Genomic DNA, 24,898 nt, shown 5'->3' on the forward strand with positions numbered 1-24,898 from the left:
TGAGTCCCGCCCACGGCCAACACCAGTGACGATTTATTATCTGTGCCGGCGCCGGGCCTCCCCCTAGGTCTACTCAGCCTCAAATGACTGCCTGATGCAAAGTGTAAACATTGTCACGAGGAAGACAAAGGCGGCCGGACGTGGTTATGGCCACCCACCCCCTTGTGTGCCGTGCCAGCCATCACATGTGCTCGCTAACAGGGGGATCTTTGTCTTTGTGCGTGTCTGTGCATCTGTGTGACCGAGTGGCTCACCTCGTAAATGGCGTAGCCGATGGTGAGCAGGTCTCGCTTCTGACGCCGCATGTTCTTTTGCATGAGGGCGACGATGAAAGAGCAGGCCACCTCATCATCATCCGGGTCGTCATCCTCCTCGTGCAATCGCAAGTGAAACTGTGGGTTGGTCCAGAACGTCCCTATGGGTGGTGAAACACACACGAAGACACACGCAGCGTCTTTGTGCGTGTCTGTGCATCTCTATTTAAGGAACGAAAGAGGAGAATTTCTCCACAAATCTGACTGTCCGCCTAATGAAGCTAGTTGTAATTAGCGGTGAAACTTCGTAACCCGATTGTAAATGTTGTGGATTTGCTCTCCAAAACACCGGTGTACTGTAATAGTAACACGAATTGCCATGTTTTCCATTTACATGACAAACCTTACTAATTGGCTGTGTCGGGTGGTGGCGGGTTTTACGACACATTTATATTTACGCGATCTAACCAAAAAAAACTATAGTATACACGTAATGTTGTCTCATACACACACACGAGACAAAGAGGCATCAGAGTGATGTATGGCGTTTTGAAAATTCTGGTGGCTTAATAACGGCCAAATAGGTGCATATCCTCGTCGCTTAATTCGCAACATAAATGATCACGGGCGCAAACACAGATAGCTGGCATGATGCATTCAAAGTATCCCCCTGCTCAAAAGAGCAACGGGATGGTGCTCATCTCTACTGGTAGCCCCGAGCCAATGCTGGACATTGCGCATCGCCAATGGCGCGGGGCAAAGTCTCTCGGAGCGGGACGAGCCCACGGTCGGGTTTAATCCCGCCCCCCCCGCCCCCAACTCCGAAGCGTCGCCGAATTGGTACGGAACCAGCGCTCGGCCGCGCTGGCAGGGGGTGCTTTCTCAAGGTCGACCTGCGTAGTTGCGGCAGCCCCCGGCGGTGCAACCGCGCAGCCAGCGTCCCTCGTGTGCCGTCACCGTCCAGTGGCGCGAGCCGCTCTGCGTGCGCAGCGTGTCGGGCGACAGGTTGCAGATCTCCATCTTGGAAAAGTTACGCTTGAAGTCCGAGAAGGACATCCTGGCACGCGGGCGGGGGAGGCGGTGGCGGGGGCGGAAGAGACGGGGAACACTAGCTGGTTGGTAGATGGCGTACGAATGGACGCGCCACAGCCAGGTGTGGCTCTAGGGTTTGGTGTTACATGTTATTTATGTAGTTTATTGTTAAAAAATTCGGTCACAGTTCCTATGATCACTGTTACGTTGCATTTATGGCTTTATTTTGGTGATTTCTAAACGTTTTTTGGTTTGGCCATGTTTTTGTTTATTGTAGTACGGAGTTAGACTGATGGCCTTAATCTAAGTTTTCTTGTTGTTGTTGTTGCGTGGGTGAAAATAAAATAACAAAAAATCACGACGTTTCGGCCACAACACAAGCGGCCTTCATCAGGTGAAGGGACGAGACTGTCTAGAGGACAGCGCTGTCCTACAGACAGTCTCGTCCCTTCACCTGATGAAGGCCGCTTTTGTGTTGTGGCCGAAACGTCGTGATATTTTGTTATTTTATTTTCACCTACGTGACTTTACCCAATAGAACCAAAGAGTATGGATCCTAGCAGTCACGAAAGCTTTAAATCTAGAGTTGTTGTTGTTTGACTTGCATCCCACTGGGATTTTTGCACACAGTGTTGGTGTATGGTCCTATTTCAGGAATATTTTGATGTTTTTTCCTGGATTTTCTGTTTGCACATGCACATAGTCACTTTAAGATGTTTTTCTTGTTCGTGTTTTTGTTTTTTTGTTTGTTGCGGTTGCACCCAATCCAAGAGCCGAATGGCTCACAGGGCTATACCAAATCAATGAAACTATGAAACTATGAACGTGTAAATAGGGCAAGGCGGAGAGACGGACGGGGGTGCTCGCGAGGGAGCCATGAATTCAGTGGCGTTTTATGGGAAGTCGGCAGAGGTCTTCCTCTGGATGACTCGTGCCCGCCAAGGTAATATAAAATTCCCGCCACCGCCTCAGGGCCAACACCTTTTCTCATTTCAGCATGGAGAAACGTTAACTTTTATTCAACTTGAACAGTGTAAAGGCTTGCTCATGCTACTGCTGGTATAATGTGATTGCCTACTATTTTAAGCTTGGAAGGAGGTGGTAGTGCCTACACTTTACCCCACCACACTCGATCTGCCAATCCACTTTACCTTTGTTAACAGTGTAAAAGTGTAGTAATTACAGCCATGTGGCACTGTCAGCAGAGTGGTCAACTCACAAGTTGGAGGTTAGCGGTTCAAATACTCGTTTGGGGTCACCTCACCTCATCACCTCTCCGGTATCGATAAAGTGAGTACCACTTCGCGGGACGTTATAAGTTGCCATCCTGGGAATAAACTGGCCACCACCATAGGAATGTGGAAATTTTCACCACTGGCTCAAATCGAGTTGAGCGCCACCTCAATACTGCTATGAACATGGGGACACTTTCACTGGATTAGTGCAGTCGTATAATCCAGGACTAAGACGCGATTATGACTTGTACCAGAATTCTCCATCCTCCGCTCGGACTTGCTCCAGTCGACGTCTCTCCGAAACATCGACGACCCTCCACTCCCATGAGCTGGGGCAGGGGTCAGAGTGCAAACTTACAATTGGCGACCATGGTCAAGTGGTTAACATTTGCGGTGAACAGTCTTATAAAATCAATTCAGAGTTTTGACCAAACGCAGTTGAATATGAACAATACCGACAACCGATTTAGATATATACGCAGTATGTGTTCACTCAGTTTATCAAGACTTAGCGAGGAGGATCCACCTCCAGATATTTCGTCATTTCCTTATTAAGAATATTTTGAGGCGAGGGAGGAAACCTGATTGTAAGGAGAAATCCCACTGAGCTATAACTTATTTTCAGAAACGACCTGGCGACAAATGATAGCTCACCGAATCAGTTGACCACGTGGGAATTTATAGTAGCAGCCAAATACTCGAATCACATGATTTTAAATTTGGAAGGTAAAACTACAGGACCCGGATAAAAATCCGTGCGACCACGGGCAGGACACGCGGACTCCAAATATACCGGCATCGTCAGGGTCGGGATCGAACGCACGACGTCCTGCATAGCAGGCGAAGGAGAGAACATCTCGCCCCCATGGCACCTTAAACCAGTACACAACTCAATTTCCATACACACAGATCAGAAAACCTTACTCGTTGTACTCCCAGCTACTGGCCACCGTGCGTGCATCCCCTGGAGATGGGCATTTCACGCAAACGATTCCCAAACCCTTGCTACAAGGGGCTGTCTTACAGGCGTCCGCCGCTACGCCTACAAACGATGACAACCTAACGATAATTGCAGGCCATGGTTACGATTAGATTCATAAATCCAGATGAGATGGAACACCGAACACGGATCGCCTCAGTCCATGGGAAAACGGCGATTTCTGAGCCACAATTTGGCATAAAAACAAATGATCACACGGGACTTACTTATCGCTCCAGGCCCCATTCCACTCCACCTCTCCCCACGGATTCCTGATTCGCACCAACCTTACATCTTGTCCCTCAAAAAACACCTGCAAATTAATGAGCGATAACGTTTATTTTTAACTAACTGTGACCCATTGAGACGTGACATCCACGTGCGTAAACATTTATTTATAAACGCTGTGGAAAAAAAATACGAAAGGGTTTGTTTTTTAAAAAGGAAGAACTGCGGGAACACCAGAAATAATGAATGAAAAAGTAAAAATCGATAAATATTGGATTAAAATAAAACATTTCTCGCATCATGAGCAATGCACAATGTTCCTGAAGCAATCTGAAAAAAATGTCATTTAAAAGCAAAACAAAGTTATACAAAAACATATAAACCAACATGCAATGAAATAACATTTATTTTATTGCATAGAAGAACCCAGAAATACGCCAGATACAGTAGAAGTAAAAAAAAACACAAAGGTGCATAAGCCACAAAATTATTAATTACAGAAACAACGCAATTCAGAATTGTCTTCGCCAATATAAAGCGGTGCAAAAAAACACTACCAATTAATGCAGGTACGAAAATCTAAGTAACAACAACCACACTTGGCCAGGCATCTCAACTTCCTGTTCCCCCCCCCCCCCCCCCCCCATTGATTAAAACACAAATCTAAATAATGACTTTGGATGAGAGTTTATCGGTCTTCTACAAGATCACTCGAACAATATAAAAGTCAGGGGCCTTCAAAATTACATTAAAATGATACGATGCTACAATACAGGGATAGAGTTTGGTTTCCCTGAAGCAAAAGCCACATAGTTTAAGTCCACTGGGGCTGTCATCTGCTGTGTGGAGGAATTGGGATGGCAGCACTGGCAAAACTAAGAAATTGTTACCAAGGTTGGAGCTCCCCGTACGGGTTATTCGGATCAACGCGAGGAAAAAAGCACTGTCCCGGGTAGGTAAGAGTGTGTAAACAACGCGTGTGTAGAGCTGGGACGATTGGACAATTAAGCCTATGAATCAACAACAAGTGGCTACTCGTTTGATGATGAGGGACGTCACCGGTAGTTGTCCTACGGAGACTGGCCCCTACTTTACAGAAGAAAAAAATGATCACAATCGGATCAGGGCGACCAACGGAGAATAGCACCGCTCCAGTGCTCATTTGAGGAGGCAGGGGCTTGACTATGCTGAGGCCACGCCAACAGAGCTCACGTGAACTTCAGAGTGCTGGAGTGGTGCTGTGCACTTACCTGGTCAAGGCCCGTGATGGAGTAGGCGTGGCCTTTCACCAGCCCATTGGGCAGTCGTGCCTCCAGGTCAAACATGCTTGTGATCTGGCAACAGGGATAGCCGTTAATAGAAGCCAGGCCACCTGCGGAGGCTTACACTGCTATAGCTCATGCATATAGGGTTGCCACATGTCCCGATTTTCCCAGAACAGGTGGCCACCTCGTTTTTAGGTTGCCACCTGTTCTCCTGGGAGATTTGTAAGTCTTACCGAGACATAACAAGTCAATTGACTAACAATACATCACTCTGGATAATTCAATTACATAAATGTACACCTCAGAGGTGGCAACCCTACGTGCAAAGGAACATGACTTGTCATGAATGTATTAAGTGATATATAAAGTATGCCATTGAAATTCTCTACACGGCAATGTGTTTAGTTAGAGATCCACTTACTAAAAGGCACAGTTATATTGAATTAACTTTAGTAAAAAAAAAACACAATTGGCAGTAAATACGGATTTGCGCTGTTGAGGTCAGGTGACGGCTGCGAGACGTGAACCTTAGGGAACTCGTTCAGCAAGGGGCATCACAAACTAGGGAAGGCGACGCGACAGAAGCTCTTCTGGCGTCACTTCAGGAAGCTTCCCTCCCCCCAAACAAACATCGGGCGCAATAATAATAATAATACTTATCTGGCTTTTGCTCTAAAAGTACCATCTGTTTGGAAAGTACTGTAATGGCTGCGGATGCAAATCAATCCTTGAATGAACCGCGTGCAACGAATGCAGATCCACTTAGACTTCCCAAGACGAATGTACTCGAGGCATCACTTCAATTCCTGAAGATGCAAGCAGTCGTGCGTGTCCGAGTCTTGAGGGAAGAAAACGCTCGGCAAAGCGCCGTATACCAGAAGACCACGCTCGGAACGTAGCGGTCATCTTACTCATGTTAATTGCCCTGGGAGTAGACCTGTACTTGAAAGTTGATTAGAGCAATGCCAGTCACTGACCTTAAGTATCCATGAGTTAGAACCGATTCTCTTAATTGTAATAAACAAGCCAGCGGTGCAAATTCCACATTCACATGGCAGAGACTTGTTCATGTACAGCACAACCACTGTTGACTTCCCACAAAGTGATACTTAATGTATTGGCCCCAGAGAGATGAATTAGCTGCCAAACCCCACATAGCATTTTTACTTTGGACCTTTCAGCTATGAGAAGAGTGCCCTAATCAGAGCACCAACTAGCTGATTGACAGGAGAATAAAAGCTATCAATTTGGTCAACAGGGAGACATCCTGAAATGAACGTGTAGAGTTGTTGCAATTATATTAACGGAGCTCTACATGGGCAGCACTGAAGGTTGGTCACTATGAGTGTTAGAAATTATGCACTTTCTACAATTGACAGCAGAGACACCCAAGAGATTCATTAAACACCACTATGATTAGTAAAATGAGCCAGGCAAGGTTCTTCATATTCCATGTCAGGAGTGTCCAACAACGTTAAGTAATTAAGAGTTTACGTGCAAATCATATTTCCTTTCTCTTTTACCTAAAACTATGCACGTATGCATGTGCATGGAATGATAATTATCTACGGCTCCTTGCCAATTCACTGCTGAATGAAGGCCTCGCTATCCTATACCTTCATGGAGAAATAAAGGCAGCCAACATTAACAGGTGCTCACTAACAGAATCTGCATTAACAGTGATGTCAATGGCTGCTGTTGCTGTTGCGTGTGTGGTGTGCATGGGACAGTGATTCTCACATCAATCGAGCAGCCCATCATAGACGCCTTCTCTAAGCCCTTGCGCATGATGCGGTAGAGATCTGGAGGTGCCTTCTTCAGGTCGTAGAACTCGAACACACCGCCCGTGAAATCCTCCATGGCCTCGGCAATGCTGCCACCCTTGAGGGCCTCATATGAGCCATTGAGCCTGATGCACAGGATGCCACGCAATGCTCAGCATGTGACACCTGGAATCTGCACATTGTTACATTTTTAATTGAAAACTAATTGATTTAGATCTACTTTTGCGTTAAGTTTGTTGTCCTTCCCCTGCACCTCCGATAAGCATGGTTGGTGACGCACGGTGAGAAAGAAGTTCAACATACATACATCGTTCTATGCTACATTAATATACATGTACCCAGCACAGTTGTTCATGGACTGATCTGTGCAATTGACAATGCACACTTGGAGCGGTCAGTGCAGTGGTTAGAGCATTGCACTATGAACCGTGTGACCCGAGTTCGATGTGAAATTGTTGCGAGTTGAAATCCCAGCTTTGGGCCCACTCAACCCATCACCCTGCAACCAATAATAACCAGCACTGAGTGGAAAGACGATTGCAATCGTTCTGTACATAGACAGGACTCCATCATAGTAATGTGGAATGTTTTACCAGGGCCTTAGGACCACCAGTGGAGGTGACCACTGCTCAGCGCCCATTTAAGCCTGGAGGGGGGACAACTGACTTTTTGTTTCACACAAAGAATACATTTATGGAAAAACAATTGTTGTCAATTTGCTTATAAACGAGAGCCTTCTCCTCCGAGCCATAGCTACAGGGTCCCTTGTGACCGAATGTTTAAAATAAGGAAGTGGCATCCACCGTACCTTCACTGGCCTATCACGTTCTGATTTCGTCGTCCATTCACTGGCGAATTATGCCACACACATCTGCCATGTGCGTGGCATAATGGCTTACGTCTGCGCGCAGGAACACGTTGGTATGGCTACATGAATTCACAATTACCATCATTTTTATGTGCCTCCAATTAGCACCTCTCTTGTTCGCCCGTGAAATAATCGGGTCATTATGAATGGAATGGTGCACGTGCCAGTGTGCACTATGGCAAGAGAAAAGACAAAATGAGTGCCCATTTTCAACTGGTGGTCCATGGGCCAGATCCAGCTCATGCCAGCTTTTGGAGTGGCCCGTTGCACTATGTCCTGCCAGGAAATTGACTAAGAGACAGGCTGGATCCGATTAGTTAAATCATTGACTGGAGACGTGCTGCATCATTTGAAACACGAAGCTGATTTTGGGTGCAACCCAATTAATTTGTAAAGTCGCAAATTGAGAGGATGGGAGTAGTGAAACCTGTACAACTATCTCATGCTAACGTTTTTAAGCTGCCCAGAAAAAAAGATGCAGAGTTGTAGAACCCTTCTGCTGGGTATGAATTAATAGAATCATCCATTTAATGAATTAATATATGAGAATAAGAGTGTCATGAATACCACCAGGCATCACAGGAAATTCCACAGTACGTTGCACGTCCTAGGGAGTGTGTGTAAATTATATGTGCAGCAGTCTTATACACCGTCAAGTTAAAGTTAAATGTTTTCCCCACGAGCATGGGGTGGTGATTATTTCCATTCATGGCCCTAAGCATAAGGACATTCCAAATTTCTATGACAGGGACAGTGTTTCAGTCATTGCTGGTTTGCCACAAAGGGTTCTCATTATTTTAACCCCAAAGGCATGACGAGTTGAACCAACATTTTAATGACATTTACAATTTTTAGTTCAATGCTATGCAACAACGACACTCATTGGTATAATTAATATTAATCATCAATACAGTACTGACCTTTAACCCTCCTGACAAGATTATGAATTTTGTATACAACATTAGTTGTTAGGTTAATGGCATGCCCTAATGGCTCATTAAACACACTAAAAGTTATATTCTTGGTTCTTTCGGTAAAGTCACGTAGAAGGGAAACACCTGATGATGATTGCTTGTGTTGCAGTCGAAACGTCGTGATAATTTTATTGTTTTATATTTTTATTATTTTATTGTTTCCCTTCTACGTGACTTTACCGAAAGAACCAAGAATATGAATCCCTGCAGGCACGAAAGCTTTAAATCAAAATGTAGCACTAAAAGTTGTCGATGTCATATTGCAATGTATGGATGTTTTCCACAGTGATGGGGATTCCTATTGGCTCGAGGAGATATTAGATTATTAAAATATAACAATACTTTAGTTGTCCAATTAACTGAATCTTAAGGTAATTTTTTTAAGATGGTGATATATATATACAGAGAGATGTTTGGCCATTATCTTGATTTATTTGCGGTTTTTGTGTGGGAGGAAAAAAACATTTTGTCCAAAAAAAAAATCTCACATATAAAACACCACAAATGCTTTAACACAATCGATCGAAAAACCTACTTGTTGTGCCGCTTTCTATAGGCATCACTTTTTTTTTTTCCCGTGCATGCGGGTCGCGCCTCAGCGTAAGCCGGCAAATCCGCGCTCGCAAGGAGACGATATTGAACTTCTCAAGACCCACTTTCTTCATTGCCTCCGATGGACACCAGACTCACCCGGCATGTCGATTCCCTCACACACACAATGACATATCCACGATCCACCAACCCCACCTTCAAAGAGCTAAATGATAGACAAGCACCGTTTTGGCAGGCGTAATGCAGGTTGGTTCGGTAGGCTGAGCACACTCGCTGGTTGGCAGATGTGACAAAATAGGGTAATGAGGCACTCTCAAGCATGACGTTGAAAGTCACTGTTTAGCAGTTTAGATAGCATCCCCGAGAACAGATCCAGAAGTGGGCATTTGCATATTGAGCAGCATCTAGCCTCGCACTTCAACCGTGTACACCTAGCCTGGCACATGTAAAAAAAAACTAAAATGACGAACTCAACTGTTTTTATTTTACCAGGTAAGGCACACAGAGCGATGTAGCTCTTTTTCAGAAGCGACCTGGCCACAAATGACAGCTCAACCAAGTGGCCTTTTTTTGCGTGAAAATGTACAGCAGCCAAATACTGTAAACGCGTGACGTTGATTCTAAATGTGGAGGGGAAAAACTGGAAGACCCGGAAAAAATTCCACGCAACCATAGGGAAAGAGACACGCAAATAAAAAAAAAATACAGGCGTCATCAGGGTCGTGATCGAACCTACGACCTCCTCCATACTAAGCGAGGTAGTTAACGTCTCGTCACTTTGGCGCCCCTAATGCCACGGTGATTGGCATTGCCACTTGTCATTGCAGTGCAAGTAAAATATATATGTCCGTGACGAAAGAGGTTTTATTATTCCTGACATAAATCTTCAATGTTATGCGACCCTGGCAAATATATGTATAGATTATGAGTGGAAATACATTTGTTTTGTTGAAATCTATAGTTTAGCATGCTTAAAAAAATGTTCTGATTAACATTGGTGTACATTAAATTTTGATTTAAAGCTTTCGTGACTGCTGTGATTCATATTCTTGGTTCTTTCGGTAAAGTCACGTTAAAGGGAAACAATAAAATAATAATATATATAAAACAATAAAATTTTCACGACGTTTAGACTGTAACACAAACAGTCATCATCAGGTGTGAAAAAAAACAACGGCAAGAAGCATTTGCCGGTGGGTTTTTTTCACACCTGATGATGTCTGTTTGTGTTACAGTCGAAATGTCGTGAGAATTTAATTGTTTGATATATATTTTATTGTTTCCCTTCAACGTGACTTTACCGAAAGAACCAAGAATATCGGTGTACATTGTACGTTTGCAAAATGCAATGAGGGGGCAAATGGTCGAACCGAAAGCACCACACTCCAGTATTCTACTTTGTAACAGGTCACCTCAAAGTGCTTCGCAGCACAAACAGGAATTATAAAAGCAACTGTTGAAAAAAGGTGGGAAATTTTAAGAAGAAAAAAAGTTCAAAAGATGAGCAACAAATGTTAAACATCGGACGATAGCCCACGCACACCAACAACGCGGGGCAAGACCGCACCCGCATTCAAAGAAGAACTTTCCGTTCTACAAAAGGGATACGGGGCCAATCCACGAGGTGCTCGCCCCAACTGAGTAAAAGCACACCAGCCATCTTGGTCCCAACAAACCCCACCACCCCCGTTGGCCATTGGACCAACTATAACACAGGCTGACCTCCCTCACCGGCACCACACACCTGGCCACGACGGAACGGCCCTTTTGATCCCAACGATGTAATGTGCCTCAAGAAGAAAACGGTGTTTAATCGGTGTGCGCCGCCCGCCACGGACACATGGCTCAGAAACGTGGTCACGAACGCCACCTCCAATAAGCACGGTCTGCCACGTACGGCGCCAAAGGAGTTCGACGCACATACGAGTTCAACGTGAATACATACGTGAACAAAAACATTAAACAAAAGATGAAACTTGTGAAAGGAAGCGCGGAGGGTGGTACGCTTGGAAATAACATTTCCAGACATCGAGTGAAACACACAGATTAAAAAACACACACGCTGGTTAAAGAGATCGTTGAGAAGAGCAAGTGTGCTTGGTAAGGACACGGCACGATAAGGTACGATCACCGATGGTCAAGAAAAGCGATGAAATGGCAACCCAGGAATTAAACGTGTCTGAAAGTACGTCCCTTGAGGAAATGGAAAGATATCAAATCAGCCAGTGTGCAGGTTGCTATCGGTGCATTGTTACATCGCAGAACCGTGAGAGACAGCGGTTACCTGGGGAGGCCTCCTTGCAGCGGCAGCAACAGCAGCAACGGATAGACAATGATTCTAGATTTGAAGCTTTCGTGACTGCAAGGATTCATACTCTTTGGTTTTTTCGGTAAAGTCACGTAGGCATGAACAGACAATGCTTTGTAATTTGACAAACGCGCGCTGGATAGGTGCAAGGTGCACGGGGTTCGTGTAACACACACGGAGCAATGGCGAGGTGTGTGTCGGGAATGTTCGCGGCATGCCGAGCGAGTGGTACACGTGCAGTGCACACGCAAGGCGAGGGTCGTGCGTGCAGGGGTTGTACTTTGCATAGGCCTTCTCCAGCAGCGCACTCCAGAACTCGTTGCGGTCTGTGGAGTGCAGGAAAGCCAGCTTGTTGTTCTGCGTGGGTAGCAGGTCGTCAATAACCACGTCCACCCACTCGCCAAACTGCCAGAACTGAGAAAAAAGGACGAACGGTGGAGAGAGTGAGAGGGGAATGGGAGGGAGAAGGAAAAGCAGAGGGCTCGGCAGTCATCGCACGGATAAACACCAAGAGCTCCTCAAGGGTGAACGGAGTGTGGAGATACACCCAGGCAAGTTTAACTCCATCCATTCTCGATCTGTTTGTTTACCCCAGCCAGAGGGTATTTGCAGGAGGGAACTGGCAAAATAAGGTTGCCCAGGGTGGAATGTGCGCGCGTGTGTTTATGCAGGACAGTTCCGGCCTTCATAGGCACTCGCTAACAGCACTTGCCCTCAACAGTCTGTTAAGGCTATACGTGGGGGGGGGGTCATTGTCTTTGCAGGATGGAGCCGGGGCCAGTTGTCGAGACGGGCACCGGCATGGGTCTCCACGAGTTCCGGCAACCAAGTCTCCCACCACCACCTTAGGCCAGGTGGTGGGAGACTTGCTCGGGCCGACGTTGGAGGTCGCGCGTCCGCCGCGCAGCAGCTGCGGGATTCTGGCACAGGGCGGAGAGCGTTGGCCGAGGTGTGATGGCATCAACCGGCTTGGGCCATAATCACATCTTGATCTTTAAACAGCTTCTCGCGCTGTGCGAGCTGATTACTGCAGTGAGGAAAGTTATTGGGAAAAGATTTAAACACGGAATGGGCTCCATGCGACAGCTATTGCACACGGGCTGCATTCAAAGAGTGCGCTTGCAAATGACTGAGGTTAAGGTAAAGTCAAAGCCTCGCTGCTCAAACAATCGTGGGGAAGTGCCCATATCTGTTGCTGGCCCTGAGTAAGTGGTGAAAATTGCGCATTCCTATGATGGGGATCAATCTCTCAACGCTCACAACCTTTATAATTCCCTCAAAGTGGTACCCAATTATCAAGCCCTTCAGGGATGATGGGCTGTTTCAAACCCCAGACTGGAATTTTCAATCTGTAACTTTCTAATTGATAGTTTGAGTGCTCTACCACATCGACGCCAGGTCTGCTATTCATACACACGGTGTAGATTTATACATTTACAAGCCATGCAAATATTGTACTGAGCAAGGGTACACTTGAAATGTACTCTGTGACTCTCAGACACCACCAAAGGCAAATTCATCAAACTCCGATTGCTCGATGGTTTTCATTTGTTTATGAAGGTAAAGAAACAGTGAGCCTCAAGCTGATTTACAAGACTGCTCCGTAGACGACCTTGTTGCAACAAAGGATGTTACAGCAGGGAATAAATGTAACATTGCAGACTCTGAGTAGTGAGGAAAACAGCATTCAGGTCATGCACCTTTCATTTGACATCTTAACATCCACTCCACATTATTTTCTCCAATACTCTATTCAACGCAGCAGCACACAGAGGACAATGGTAAAACATAATGGAGACGTCGCCAGAGACCGTGAGAAAAGTGCTCGGGTGCTAATCTTCTTTCCTTTTAAAATTTACAAGATTGTAGCCACAATTGACCGTGGCTTAAATTTTAATCCAAGGCATCCTATAAAGAGCCACAAAGACAAGCCTCTGGCATGCACGATAACACGACGCTAACAATTGATTTCATTGTCGTCTGCGTAAGCGATGGGGAACATGTTTTATCGTGCAATTTTGCCTTTAAGAGCGGCTCATTTCGAAAGTCTCTTTTTCTTCGTTATTTTCTGTCGTTTTTATTTTAAATTAACATAGGTTAAGTATTTTGTTTGCTCTTTCAGTGCTTGCTCTATAGGAAATGCTGGGCCCAGCCATTGCAACGTGGAGTTTCCACAACCGGTTCAGGTCCACGAACGAAAGCGAGCAACGTGGCCACGCCTTCGTCCAAGTAGCGAGACACTTTGACTTGAGCACAGGTTTTTTTTTCTTCCACGGAAGAGCACATTTTCTACATGGAAGCGACCTACACGTGGGTGAATTCGCCACGAGTGAGCCGTGTTTAAAGTGGACATTGGCGTCACCTGGAAGTGGAAGATGCCGGCGTAGCCGTCGCTGAAGCTCTGTCCTTCTGGCACTACGCGAGCCAACAGCCTGGGGTGCAGGGTCAGGGACGCAATGGCTGCCAGCAGCCAGCAGTCGCCTGCAACAAACGCAAACGTTTCCTATTTAGTCTTGAGACAATTAAATGACGCTAGCGAGAACCTAATGAAGCCGGCACGGCACACGGGGGAGCGGTGTGGTTAGAACGGTGCCCGGCTGCATGTCTCCCCGATGCTGATATTCTACACAGGACACCAAGTTACTCATTTAAGGTGCACTCAAGACAGTGGAGGCCTCATAGGGTGTGTACAGATACCAATTGTCACTGATGCTATCCATGGGTGAGAACCCAAGTCGCTTGGACAGCAATGCAGTGAGTGAACTGCAGCACCACTGCTCCCCTTCATGCACAATTTCATACAACAGCAGCTCTTATTTGCTGCTAAGACGTAGCGATGTCACCGCAGCGCTTATGCTAGACTTAGGTACACTCTGAAGTGATGGGAAGTGGCAAAGGCTTACTGGCAGGTCACGAGAAAGACCCAGGTGTTATACGGCTTAACAGATATCCGACCAGACACCCCCATGCTTATGAGCACATACACAATGGATACACTTGGGAGGTTGGGTTTTAGGAGACGTAATAACGTCTTTATAATATTCTGTTTATCCAGGAAAGCCTCAACGAGCCTCTCCGTGCTTTTAGAGGCAACCTCTGCTTGCGACGTTCATTTAGAAAACAAAGCTGGTCGCACGGCATCGCGTTTATTTCGCCACGAAACACGCATGCGTTGGTGAATGTGAGCGGTCGTATTCTCCCTCGAAGGTTACGGTTTGAGAGCTGTGCTATCGTTCAACTTACCCAGAGCCCCCTGCTTGATGTCGGTTCTTGTGGCTCCATTCACAATGAACTGTGGGTTGTAGCATATTTCCTGAGGTGCACGTGGGGGTAACAGTGTGAGTAAACAGTACGATTAGACCTTGGTGCTCCGTTTCACCCCTTTCACTTTGTTGCCTGCAATAAATTGCATTTGGGGGAAATTACTAAATCCAACGAGGCAAAATGTCTCTAAGCTCTAACAGTTTAGAGGTTAGGGGGTGGGTTTAATTATGGGAGCCTGTGGCAAGTAGCCAACAGGGCCCAGGAAATATTTGCAGGGGGCACTGGCTATGGTGTCCCGCTGTCCAATACTGGGTGGTGCGGCACCTGCTCCAATATCCTCGACGTTGCCATGAATATAAAAAAAATATATCAAACACTGCATTGCAAAAAGCACATCCTTCAGAGACAACATCCTTGAGAGACATAAGGAGGAGCACACAGATAAGAGAACATGTGCAAGTTAGAGACATCAATATATGCTTTTTAAGAAAAGTGGACTCTGAGCGGACAAGCTGTTGGAAGGGATGATGGTGCGTGGTCAAAGATTAACGACAGAGTGGCAGCCAGGGAAGGGAACGCGCCTCAAAGGACGTCCACCGTGCAGACGGAGCGATGAAGTCAAGGCGTGTGGAAGCAACTCGATAGATTGTTGCAATTGCAGGACGGCGAAAGATGGCGATGCCTTGCAAAGACCTTCATCCAGCAGTAGATAGATGGTCTGCTGAATGAAGGTCTTCCATGGCGACGATGACGATGCAAACAGTGCAATTATATACGGTAACAAAAATTCTAAGTGTGTCCCCGTACTCAAACGAGCATTGGGTTAAACTCATCTCCACTGCCAGTCCAGAAGCGGCAATGGAAATCGCATGCTCATATCCCCGCACCTCCGATAATTAATCACGGTTGGTTCCGTACGGTGCGGAAGAGGCTCAACAACAGACAACAAAAGGCAACCGCTTTTGACTTTCCACTCGGTGGTGCTCTTTTTTTTGTTTTAAACCACTGTAGAGGGATGATGGACGGATTTGACTGACCACCGGCCAGCATTTATAATCACGACCCCTTCGATTGTGTCGGATGCTCTAACCGCAGCGTTATCCCACGAGGTGTGTGTGAGAGAGAGAAAAAGCAGAGAAAAATAAAGAAATGTTGCCGTGACGGTCACCACGGATGGCGAGACTTGCTGAAGGAAAAACAAGTGCACGGCAGGAGCCGTGTCACGATGTCACGTTTGTGTCGATCCACTGCTGGATGGGGACCTCCCGCCCACCCCCTCTTGGTCGCGAGGGGTCGTTTGACCGCACTTTACCACGCTGGTCAGTGCAGGTTGGCGAAGGTGGGGAGCTTACACGTGTCTTGCTGTGCTTGCCCTCTGCTGCTCACAATGCCGATGGCACCTGTTTTTTTTACGAACGCCGGGTGTCCATCCCCTGCTCCACCCAGGCTCAAAGATCTGATGAGACTGTGCGCACGCTGGGCTATTTGGTCAAAGGCCGCTACGTTTCAATTGTCAAATTTATTATGAATACCTTTGGGCCATTTTTTGGAGGAAGAGTTAAAAATCAATAAGCTTCGCCAATATGCCATGTGCTGCCCCAGGGCACCGCTGGTGGACTCCCACAATCCCCCCCAGAATGTCACTCGGTTTGAGGCCACTGCGCGGGCAGGGCTCTGGGCACTCACACTGGCAGTGCATTAAACCCAGCTGATGAAGCCGAATTAGCAGACGGCAGCAAACGCACTGCATGCTGCACGCCTCATTTACGCGGCACCACTTAAAATGCATCAACATAGCCCGCCTGTGATCGGCGTACGCCTTGTTTACACCAAATTTCTCCGCGCATCAATCGAAGGATAGGGGACAGAAGATAACGATGCACGCCTTTGTCCCTCACTCGTCTAACTATTCCCTGAACGTTGTTGTTGTTGTTCTTATTGTTCAATGAAAATACCAAGTGGGTGTGAGACAGTGCTCGGAGCCATTTGTACGTGTGTGTGTGTGATTGTACATGGGTATATATGTCAGGCGGCATACCCAAGTACGTGTATGTGACAATGAGCGGCAGCCGCACTGGTTAGCACACTGTGGTACGTACAGTCGAGGCAAACCTGGACTCAATCTTCATGCACCATGCACAACATTATTGGCACGTTACATCTGACCATGCGCTGAGCCTCTCTTAGGTTGCCTTGGTCTTAAATATGCAAGTAATGATGCATACATTAATTGTTTAAAATCGCTCCTTACATAATGTACTTATCTATCAAGGAAAGCCACACTGCGTCATAGAACTCTCTTTCGGTAAGCTCCTGCTGCATTGGGTTTTGATTTTAAGATGTGTTCAGCCAATTACTGATGAGTCTTTATTACACACGTGGGAGGAAACCGGAGCACAAGGAGAAAACCCACAAAGCATTAGGGGCAACATTCTATCCCTGTACAGATGAAAACAGATGGCAATTAGTCCATTCGCTGTACTGCCTTCTCCTGGCGAGTCGGGGTATGCACCTCGACACCCATGGGAAGGGAGTTTCACATCTTGTGCGATCCACCAATTATTGCTTCCACAGCGCTGGATTACATGCCACTTGCGTAGCCATCACCGCCCTTACATGTACTGTTCCAAACGTCAAATTGTGCGCATGATTATAAATTATTTATCATTTAAAACAAATGGCAATAGACTGAAAAGAACTTGACAATGAAGCCAGATAAAACAACTAAACAACAATACAAACGAGACAAAAATAAACGAAAATTTTTTTCTGATTCGGACAACCCATGGTATTGTTCGAGATGTGAATCGATGCATGCCCAGAGCCTGGTTTTCAGCATGTGCTGATACTCACCGATAGCCCGTGTTTACACGCGTGTGTGTGTGTGTGTTTGAGTTGCTGTCACAACACTGTGTGTAGAACTGGCCTTTCTGGGGCCAAATGAGCATTACATTACTCCACCCATTATCAGTTCAGTTATTCGACTAATAAAAAAAATTACGTTAATAGTTGGGGGAAGAAAAAGGGTCTCACCCCTGTTCCGATATGTGCCGCTGGACGGGAAGTGATGGGCGAGGCTTGGGTAATTTTTTTACCTTCAGGAGGTAGGAGGTTTCGTGGTGGGGTGGGGGGTGCTAATTTATAAGGGCCTAAGTAAACAACCACAAAAATGTAGTTGATTAATTGACTTACCGGACTAATCGTCCCAGCTCTAATTGTGTGTGTATCGCCGTGCTGTATTTTGTTTTATCAGTGGGTAGTGTAGCGGTTAGTGCGCTGCGTTACGAATCCGATGGCCCAAGTTCGATTCCCGCTCATGCCCAACACCAGTGACGATTATCTGAACCGGTCCTGGACCTCCCCTAGGTCGAATCAGCCTCAAATGAGTACCCAGTGTGTTGTTAACATCGCCACTGGGGAGACAAAGGCGGCCGGGCGTGGTGTTGGCTACCCACCCCTTAGTTTGCCATGCCGGCCTTCAAAGGTGCTCACAGCACTTGCCCCAACAGTCTGTTAAGGCTATACGGGGGATCTTTGTCTTTGATTTGTTTTTATCGCCGTACTGTTGCAGTACTATATTCCAAAAGCACACGAGCTTTTGTGGTATTGTATAAGAGAGTCAGCCCATATTGACAGCAACTTGAAGTGATTTACCTCATTGCAGAGGCTGGGAAGACGTGGAAATGAAAATCTATTCAAAATAATTTCAATACCCGGGTCCAATTTTCTTTTTTTACTTTGGGATCCAATATTGAACCGTGGATATCAAATACACATTAGAGCATTTCCAAGACGTTACGTGAAAATGTTGCGCATTTGACCAAACCATAGCTCAAACATGTGTACATTTCCAAAATTGTGCATATTTACAATTACACTAAATACGAATCTATTGTCAGCGAAAAAAAAATACCATCGTGAGAGACATTCTTAATTAATCAACACAATGCCTAGAATTTATAAAATGTTATTTAAAAAAAAATATGCAGATAACTGTAAATGTAGGAAAGCACGTATGTGCATTCTGCATTTCAGAGTAATGAAAATAATTACAAGCCGCCTCAGTGCATAATTGGTAATAATAAATAAATAATCCAGTAATGGGATTTGTTTAAGTACTGAAATGAAATTTAATTTGTCAACCTTCCAAATCGATGTTTCTCGGTCGTCTAATACAGTGAAAGGGAAACCTTGGGTTCGTTTTGACTTCTGTGAGTCTCGTCTGCTCTTGCCTATCGCATCAGGTCACCCAGTAGAATTGGTATAAAGAGGCTGATGGTACTGCTGATGAGACCCTCAAAGAAGCTGCAACCAGTTCAGCTGGTTAACGCCTATTAAGAGTTCAGGATTTGTCGAAGAGTCAAGTCAAAGCATATTTTTGACTTAAATAAGCAATAATCCTGACCGAGTGGTGTAAACTCCACATTTCAAATGTTAATGAATAGCCTATCCAAAAGAAAACCATTTTTGTTTGTTGTACTTACTCATTGTATGATTTTGATTATATCAATTGAAGAGAGAATATAGGACATGAGATACCCTATACTACGCAAATGTTTTATCGCTACTAGATTAATTACCACGTAAAAACTAAGCAAAAATTGCAAAAAAATTGGAATAAATACCGGTAAAATATTCTAGCAGTGATGTATGAATATAAGGTACAGTTGGAAGATTGAAAGCATAATTGAACTGTATGCGCTCGGCTAGACTCTTAATAGGCGATTCCCAGCTTCATGTATTAAACATGTTTTCAAATGAAAACATTAAAACCAGACTCTCATTAATTTACTGAACCCCCAATCGCTGCGGGTAATTTCTTTGAGGGTGCCCGAACTTCTTGTTGCGGTTTCCATTTCCCAACCGACCCACTTTTGAAGAATGAACGTTGCTCTCAGTGTGTGTGCCATGCTGCTGGTGATGTGTGCCAGCATCGTGTTGGCACACATTCATTTGTTTTGTCCCCCCCCCCCAAAAAAAAAACGTTCCCAAGGGTGGGCAATAAGGTGGCAAGTAACTTCTTTCTAAGCGATAAAGAAGCAGGCACAATCTAAAACGGAATATAATTAAACGTTTCTGCACCGAGATGGACGTCCGTAACATCAAACCAAACCGCATTGTATTCTTGATGGAGGTGTCCCAGGACCTGCGAAGTATTGCACACGCAGTACAACAAATGGTGGCTCGGGTGCAGCCCTGCAACCGCTTGCTCACGCCACCGATTAATTCGCGGAAGGACCTCCACGAGAGGGAGCGCTAGAGAGAGCGCCTTGACGATAGATATTGGACTGATCTTCCGCGCCGATCAGACATCTCGCGAAGAGGCAACAAGTACCCACACTTTGTCCCCATCACGCGCCACTTGCCGATCGACCACAACTGTGGTTTACCCAGTTATGCTGCTGGGTCAACAAGAGACGGGAGGACATCAGCAACTTGCACCACAAGTTTCAAGCGCGACCTCTGGATTGCAGGTCCAGCGTGCGGCTAAACCAGCCGACGAAGCACTCCCACCGACGAGGGACCTCTCCCATCTCAGCACACTTCAGAAATCCCACAGCCCCCTACTGGGATACACTCCAAACCCTACAAACCCTACAAAGCGATGACAGCCCTAACCTCTCGATGGCGCAAACGGGCCGTCCATAAATGACGTCACGCGATTTTGGACGATTTTTGACCCCCCCACCTCGTCACACGGCGTCACAAAAAGTCAGACCCCCCCCCTCAAATATGACGTCACAAAGCTCTGCACCCCCCCCCCAAAACCATATTTCCATTTTGAAAATAAAACATGCTTCAAATCACTTTAAACTATTGTCATTTGTTAGTGCGTATTTAATGTGGCGCTGCACTCTGATGTTGTAGGAGAAAACATTTATTAAAACGTCTATTTAATTAAGTAGAACGTGTTGTCTATATTTATTTAAAGTTGCGCATTTTGATATGACGTCACATTTCTCAACCCCCCCCCCCCCATGTCACACATCGTCACAAATGTCTGACCCCACCCCCCCAGGTGCGTGACGTCATTTACGGACGCCCCCAAAACGTCACCAATTTCAACCTGGCGAGTGACCCCCCCCCAGCGGTGAACTCCCCCGGGGGTTCAATTGGACAAAACCCCTGGACCGCTTGAGGACAGGGCCAGGGGAAGACGCGGTGGCCACTTGCTCCACGAGCGGCGTCACGTGAGGAGCAGCCCAGATTGTGGTGGCTGCAGCCACCACCCGAGTCAAGACGATCGCCTCCGCGGACCGGACCTCCTGCCCCGAGGGGCCCGTTCCCCGGTGGCATCGCAACCATTGCAGCGTGCCTCGTCAGAGGCCGTCCAGTAGATTGCTCACCTCAACATCGAACTACGACTGCTCGCCCCCTCCCCCTCCCCCCACCCCCCCACCAGATATTCGAAGAAGATTATTGCATTTGTGTCCGTGTCCCGAGCACACTCGCACGTGGGATTGTTAATCTGACCGCGCGGTCTCCTGGCTGGCCGTGCTCGCCAGTGCGCCTGTTTGTGCACAGAGTCGACGCTTCCATTCCTTGCAGACGCTCAGGAATTCCTGTGGGGAAATAACGAAGTGTTTACATGAATCCAAAGTTGCTCCCTCCGAGAGCGGTGTGTTGTCCTTCTCCCCAACCCCCCTCCGCACCTAAAATGAGCACGGTTGCCTATGTACGGCGTGAAAGAAGCTCAACATACATACACACAAATAGACATTATGTTTGTTGCATCTGACAATCGAAGACCTCGTGACCTTCATAAAGGTAAGAGCCAATCAAAACAAACATATTTTGTTTGTCAGGAGTCCTGGGATTCAAACACAAGGAAGCAAAGTTTACGTTATCAGAAGTTGAGTGCGTGGCACTAAAAACAATCGATGTAAAAATTAAACCTCAGTGAGCATGAGTAATCAATACAATTTTCATCTCGCACATAGTACCACAACTGCAAAAATGCGTAAGGCAGGACATTAAATTACAATAATGTTAAATAATCTAAGCCTGTAGATTTCTGAAATGTAATATGGTAATAATAATAAAAAATACGTTGTTATAACTTATATTTAGGAAAAGTCGTTCAAATTCCCTCATTAACTTCTAAAACATAACAAATCCACGATTGCCAATTGGCGACTCGATACGTGAAATTAATTTAAAGTGATAAACTTCACGTGACAAATGAAGCGCAGGTAGAACATCATTCCATGTAGCTGAAGCATCGCATGTAAATAACATTAATCCCAACGCAGTTTGGTGAATAGGGGGGGGGGGGGGGAGGATGCAGAGCCAGGTCAGCTATCACCCTGCGCTGATGTTAGCCGTGGCTGGGAATCGTGTCTCCGGGTGCGTAGCATAGTGCACTCTGAACCCGGTGACCCGAGTTGGTACCACAACTTAATTAAACATAGCATTTACTTTTACAATGGGACAGGCAATTTTTTGAGTCCGGTGCCAGCTTGTCACGTTTTTTTTTATCCTTTCAGACGGACTAACCGTGTTTAATGTGATTGAAGTCACAGATTTTAGCACCCCAGGAGACATTTGCAGTAATGATTGATGATAACTCAAGGGTCAAAGAATCTCCCACCTCAGATGGGCGATGGAGTGGTGTGATCGTGCCCAATTGACGACCATGAACCAATTGTTGAAATTCCACATTCCCAGTCTATGCGTGGCACGACCACTGTTGGCTTCGCGCAAAGTGATCCCGGAGAAAGGATGATGGGCTTAAGCCGACTCCCAGGAAAGGATTTGAAACCTGCGAAAGCTCTCAACTGTGTGTCAAGGTCTCCGATTGCGGCGCCATCCGGCCAGAATAATAACTGATGTTGCACAAATGAGAAATGTTGAGGGTCAATGACCGATAGTTTTATAGAGGAGAAAGACAGAGCGATGAGAAATCCGCAAAACCCAGTGCCAGTCCACACAGTGAGCCCCACTCAAAAGCACTTATCATAATTATAATTGGAATGTGGCAATACAATTATATATATTTTTTAAATCCGGGCAAGAAAATACAGCGGGTGCTCTCAAGAAGAAATGTACGGGCGTGAACATGTCCCAGCGGTACACAAAGGTGATATCGTTATCTTTACTTTGTTGTCATTTTTTTGGTTTTTATTCTCGCAAAACTAATTCTATTGAAGCTGCTGCGGGTAATGTAGCAAACAAATAAATGATGTTTGCAATTCATGTAATCTTAACAGCATGACAGCCACAGCAACAGGCAAGCATGTTCACACATGCTCACAATGTCCTCTATACCGTCCTGCAGTAAATAAGTGTGGCTTGAACCTGCGAGGCATAGAGCATATTTAAGACCATAATTATTCTATTATACAATTTTCGGCGGGTGGGTGGGAGGGAGAAGGAAAGACGTGAGTGTTGGAGAGAAGAGTGGAGGAGCAGGCGATGAGGTGTGCACAGGAGAGGAGAAAGGCAAGAGTGGACAAGACCAGGAACATTTGTAAAGCCATTGACCAGCGTGGATAGAGCACTGATGGAAGATCAGCTAAGAGAACCTATGTCCTAATTAGACAACTCATTCAAGTTATCCAATGGCTTCTCAGCTGCACATATTCCCTGCATCACCGATGAGCACGGTGCACAAAACGAAACCACAGGAGACAGCTATCGGCCAAGTAGCGAAAACAGTACAGACACAGTACACACACACAGCAAGCGCACAGTGCATGCACAACGCACGCAGTGTCGCCCCACATCTGACCATATTAGCCGCATGTGAGTGAATTGAATTCGAAATTGCGCAAACCGAAACCGGCGTAAAGCAAGGAAAACCTGTATCTGTGTTTCTTTACAGCCCTTTGTGAATTCAATGTTGGAATTAAGGCCTCCCCATACTGTGCCAATCATGAGGCTTGGAAGCCACTGATTTACATCATTGCGGCACAGCTCAAAATATTTGCCACCACTGGGATCTCCTCGTGTCTACGCCCCTGATTTGTACTCTTCCCCGCGGGATTGTGCTTCCAGCACCACTGCTTGCGCCCCGAGGGCTAGGTACAGCCAACTCAAGGGAAAATACCACTTAGGAAAGAGCTTTTTGGACAATCGCTCCATTGCCTTTCAAAGACGCTGAACACAGGAACCCTTTTTACTCTGGGTGGAATCCTGAGATTTTTTTTTCCTTAAGCCAGAATTTCGGGAGGTTCTGACTCACCACCCTGACATGAGCACTGTCAACCCAACTGGTGCCACACAAGTACAAGATGGCCTGCAAACAAAGATAAAATACTTCTGTAATAAACGCAATCAAATGCACAGTGCTTGTGTCGAGAGAATGCCCACCGATTTGTACAAAATGTCTCCGAAACAAACCATCCTCTTGTGGCAGCGTGACCTGCACTGCGCAGTCATTAGGCGGCGGATACATGCGGTACTTGTACGAGTTTGGTGCTCGCTGTTTATTCCATACACTTCTGAGGACACCATACCTAGTGGATGCTACGGCCAGGGCCGCATGGCACCTGTGGTAACAGCCACAACTGTTTTTCTTTGGAACGCAGTGAGGAGACCGCCATCGATGCAACAATATACATTCTAAGCGGGAATGAAAATGCTCCGTTAATAAAGTGGCTTTTTTTTGCTTGCCGGGCATAGAAGTAGACAGCACATAGAGCTTCACATCCGATATAACGATTTGTTTTTGTGTTAAGCTACGTCCTAGTTTGATGTCAAAGTTATTGCCCTTGTCCCTCCATCACTGAAGAATAATTGTCATAGTTTAGAAGGAAATTATTTATTTATACGTATGTTTGGTGTTTAATACACTCATGGACATTTTTAAGCAACCGGTGGGAATTTTACTGGTCAGAATTTGATCAATACGTTGGCAAGAAAATGGGACCATCTTGTCAGGTAGTGGAGGGTTAATGGCAAGAATTGTCATAAAAGGACCTCGCAGCTAAACCCAAAAAACAAATATGCAACTAAAGTTGCTGAAATATAATTTACTAAGATACAACATTAAATATTGCGATATCAGTTTCCCATTAACCTTGTAATATTTCTCATTTTTATTGTGTTGTTTTTGTGCTTTGCTGATGTGTACTTTCGACGAAAGATTACTTGAACGTTCTTCAGCTGCAGGTCACTCCAAATGGGCCTACCATAAGTTTTAGAACCATTATC

The 24,898-nt window shown here is 45.9% G+C and overlaps 1 protein-coding gene across 1 annotated transcript in view; it reads right to left on the reverse strand.

Annotated features, from left to right (window-relative positions):
• The window catches only part of LOC116939633 (calpain-1 catalytic subunit-like), a 62,108-nt gene that overhangs the window by 21,804 nt on the left and 15,406 nt on the right, over positions 1 to 24,898 (reverse strand). Inside the window, exons 3-11 of the mRNA XM_076062968.1 lie at positions 14,723 to 14,792; positions 13,842 to 13,960; positions 11,760 to 11,893; positions 6,734 to 6,902; positions 4,979 to 5,062; positions 3,728 to 3,813; positions 2,773 to 2,850; positions 1,148 to 1,311; positions 255 to 415 (exon numbers count right to left, since the gene is read on the reverse strand). Coding sequence (XP_075919083.1) covers positions 255 to 415; positions 1,148 to 1,311; positions 2,773 to 2,850; positions 3,728 to 3,813; positions 4,979 to 5,062; positions 6,734 to 6,902; positions 11,760 to 11,893; positions 13,842 to 13,960; positions 14,723 to 14,792 — 1,065 coding nt within the window. The remainder of the gene's footprint in view (positions 1 to 254; positions 416 to 1,147; positions 1,312 to 2,772; positions 2,851 to 3,727; positions 3,814 to 4,978; positions 5,063 to 6,733; positions 6,903 to 11,759; positions 11,894 to 13,841; positions 13,961 to 14,722; positions 14,793 to 24,898) is intronic.

Source organism: Petromyzon marinus, chromosome 6 (assembly GCF_048934315.1).
Source record: "Petromyzon marinus isolate PM22_M1 ecotype Great Lakes invasive population chromosome 6, UKy_Petmar_22M1.pri1.0, whole genome shotgun sequence".
In the NCBI taxonomy this organism is placed as follows: Eukaryota; Metazoa; Chordata; class Hyperoartia; order Petromyzontiformes; family Petromyzontidae; genus Petromyzon; species Petromyzon marinus.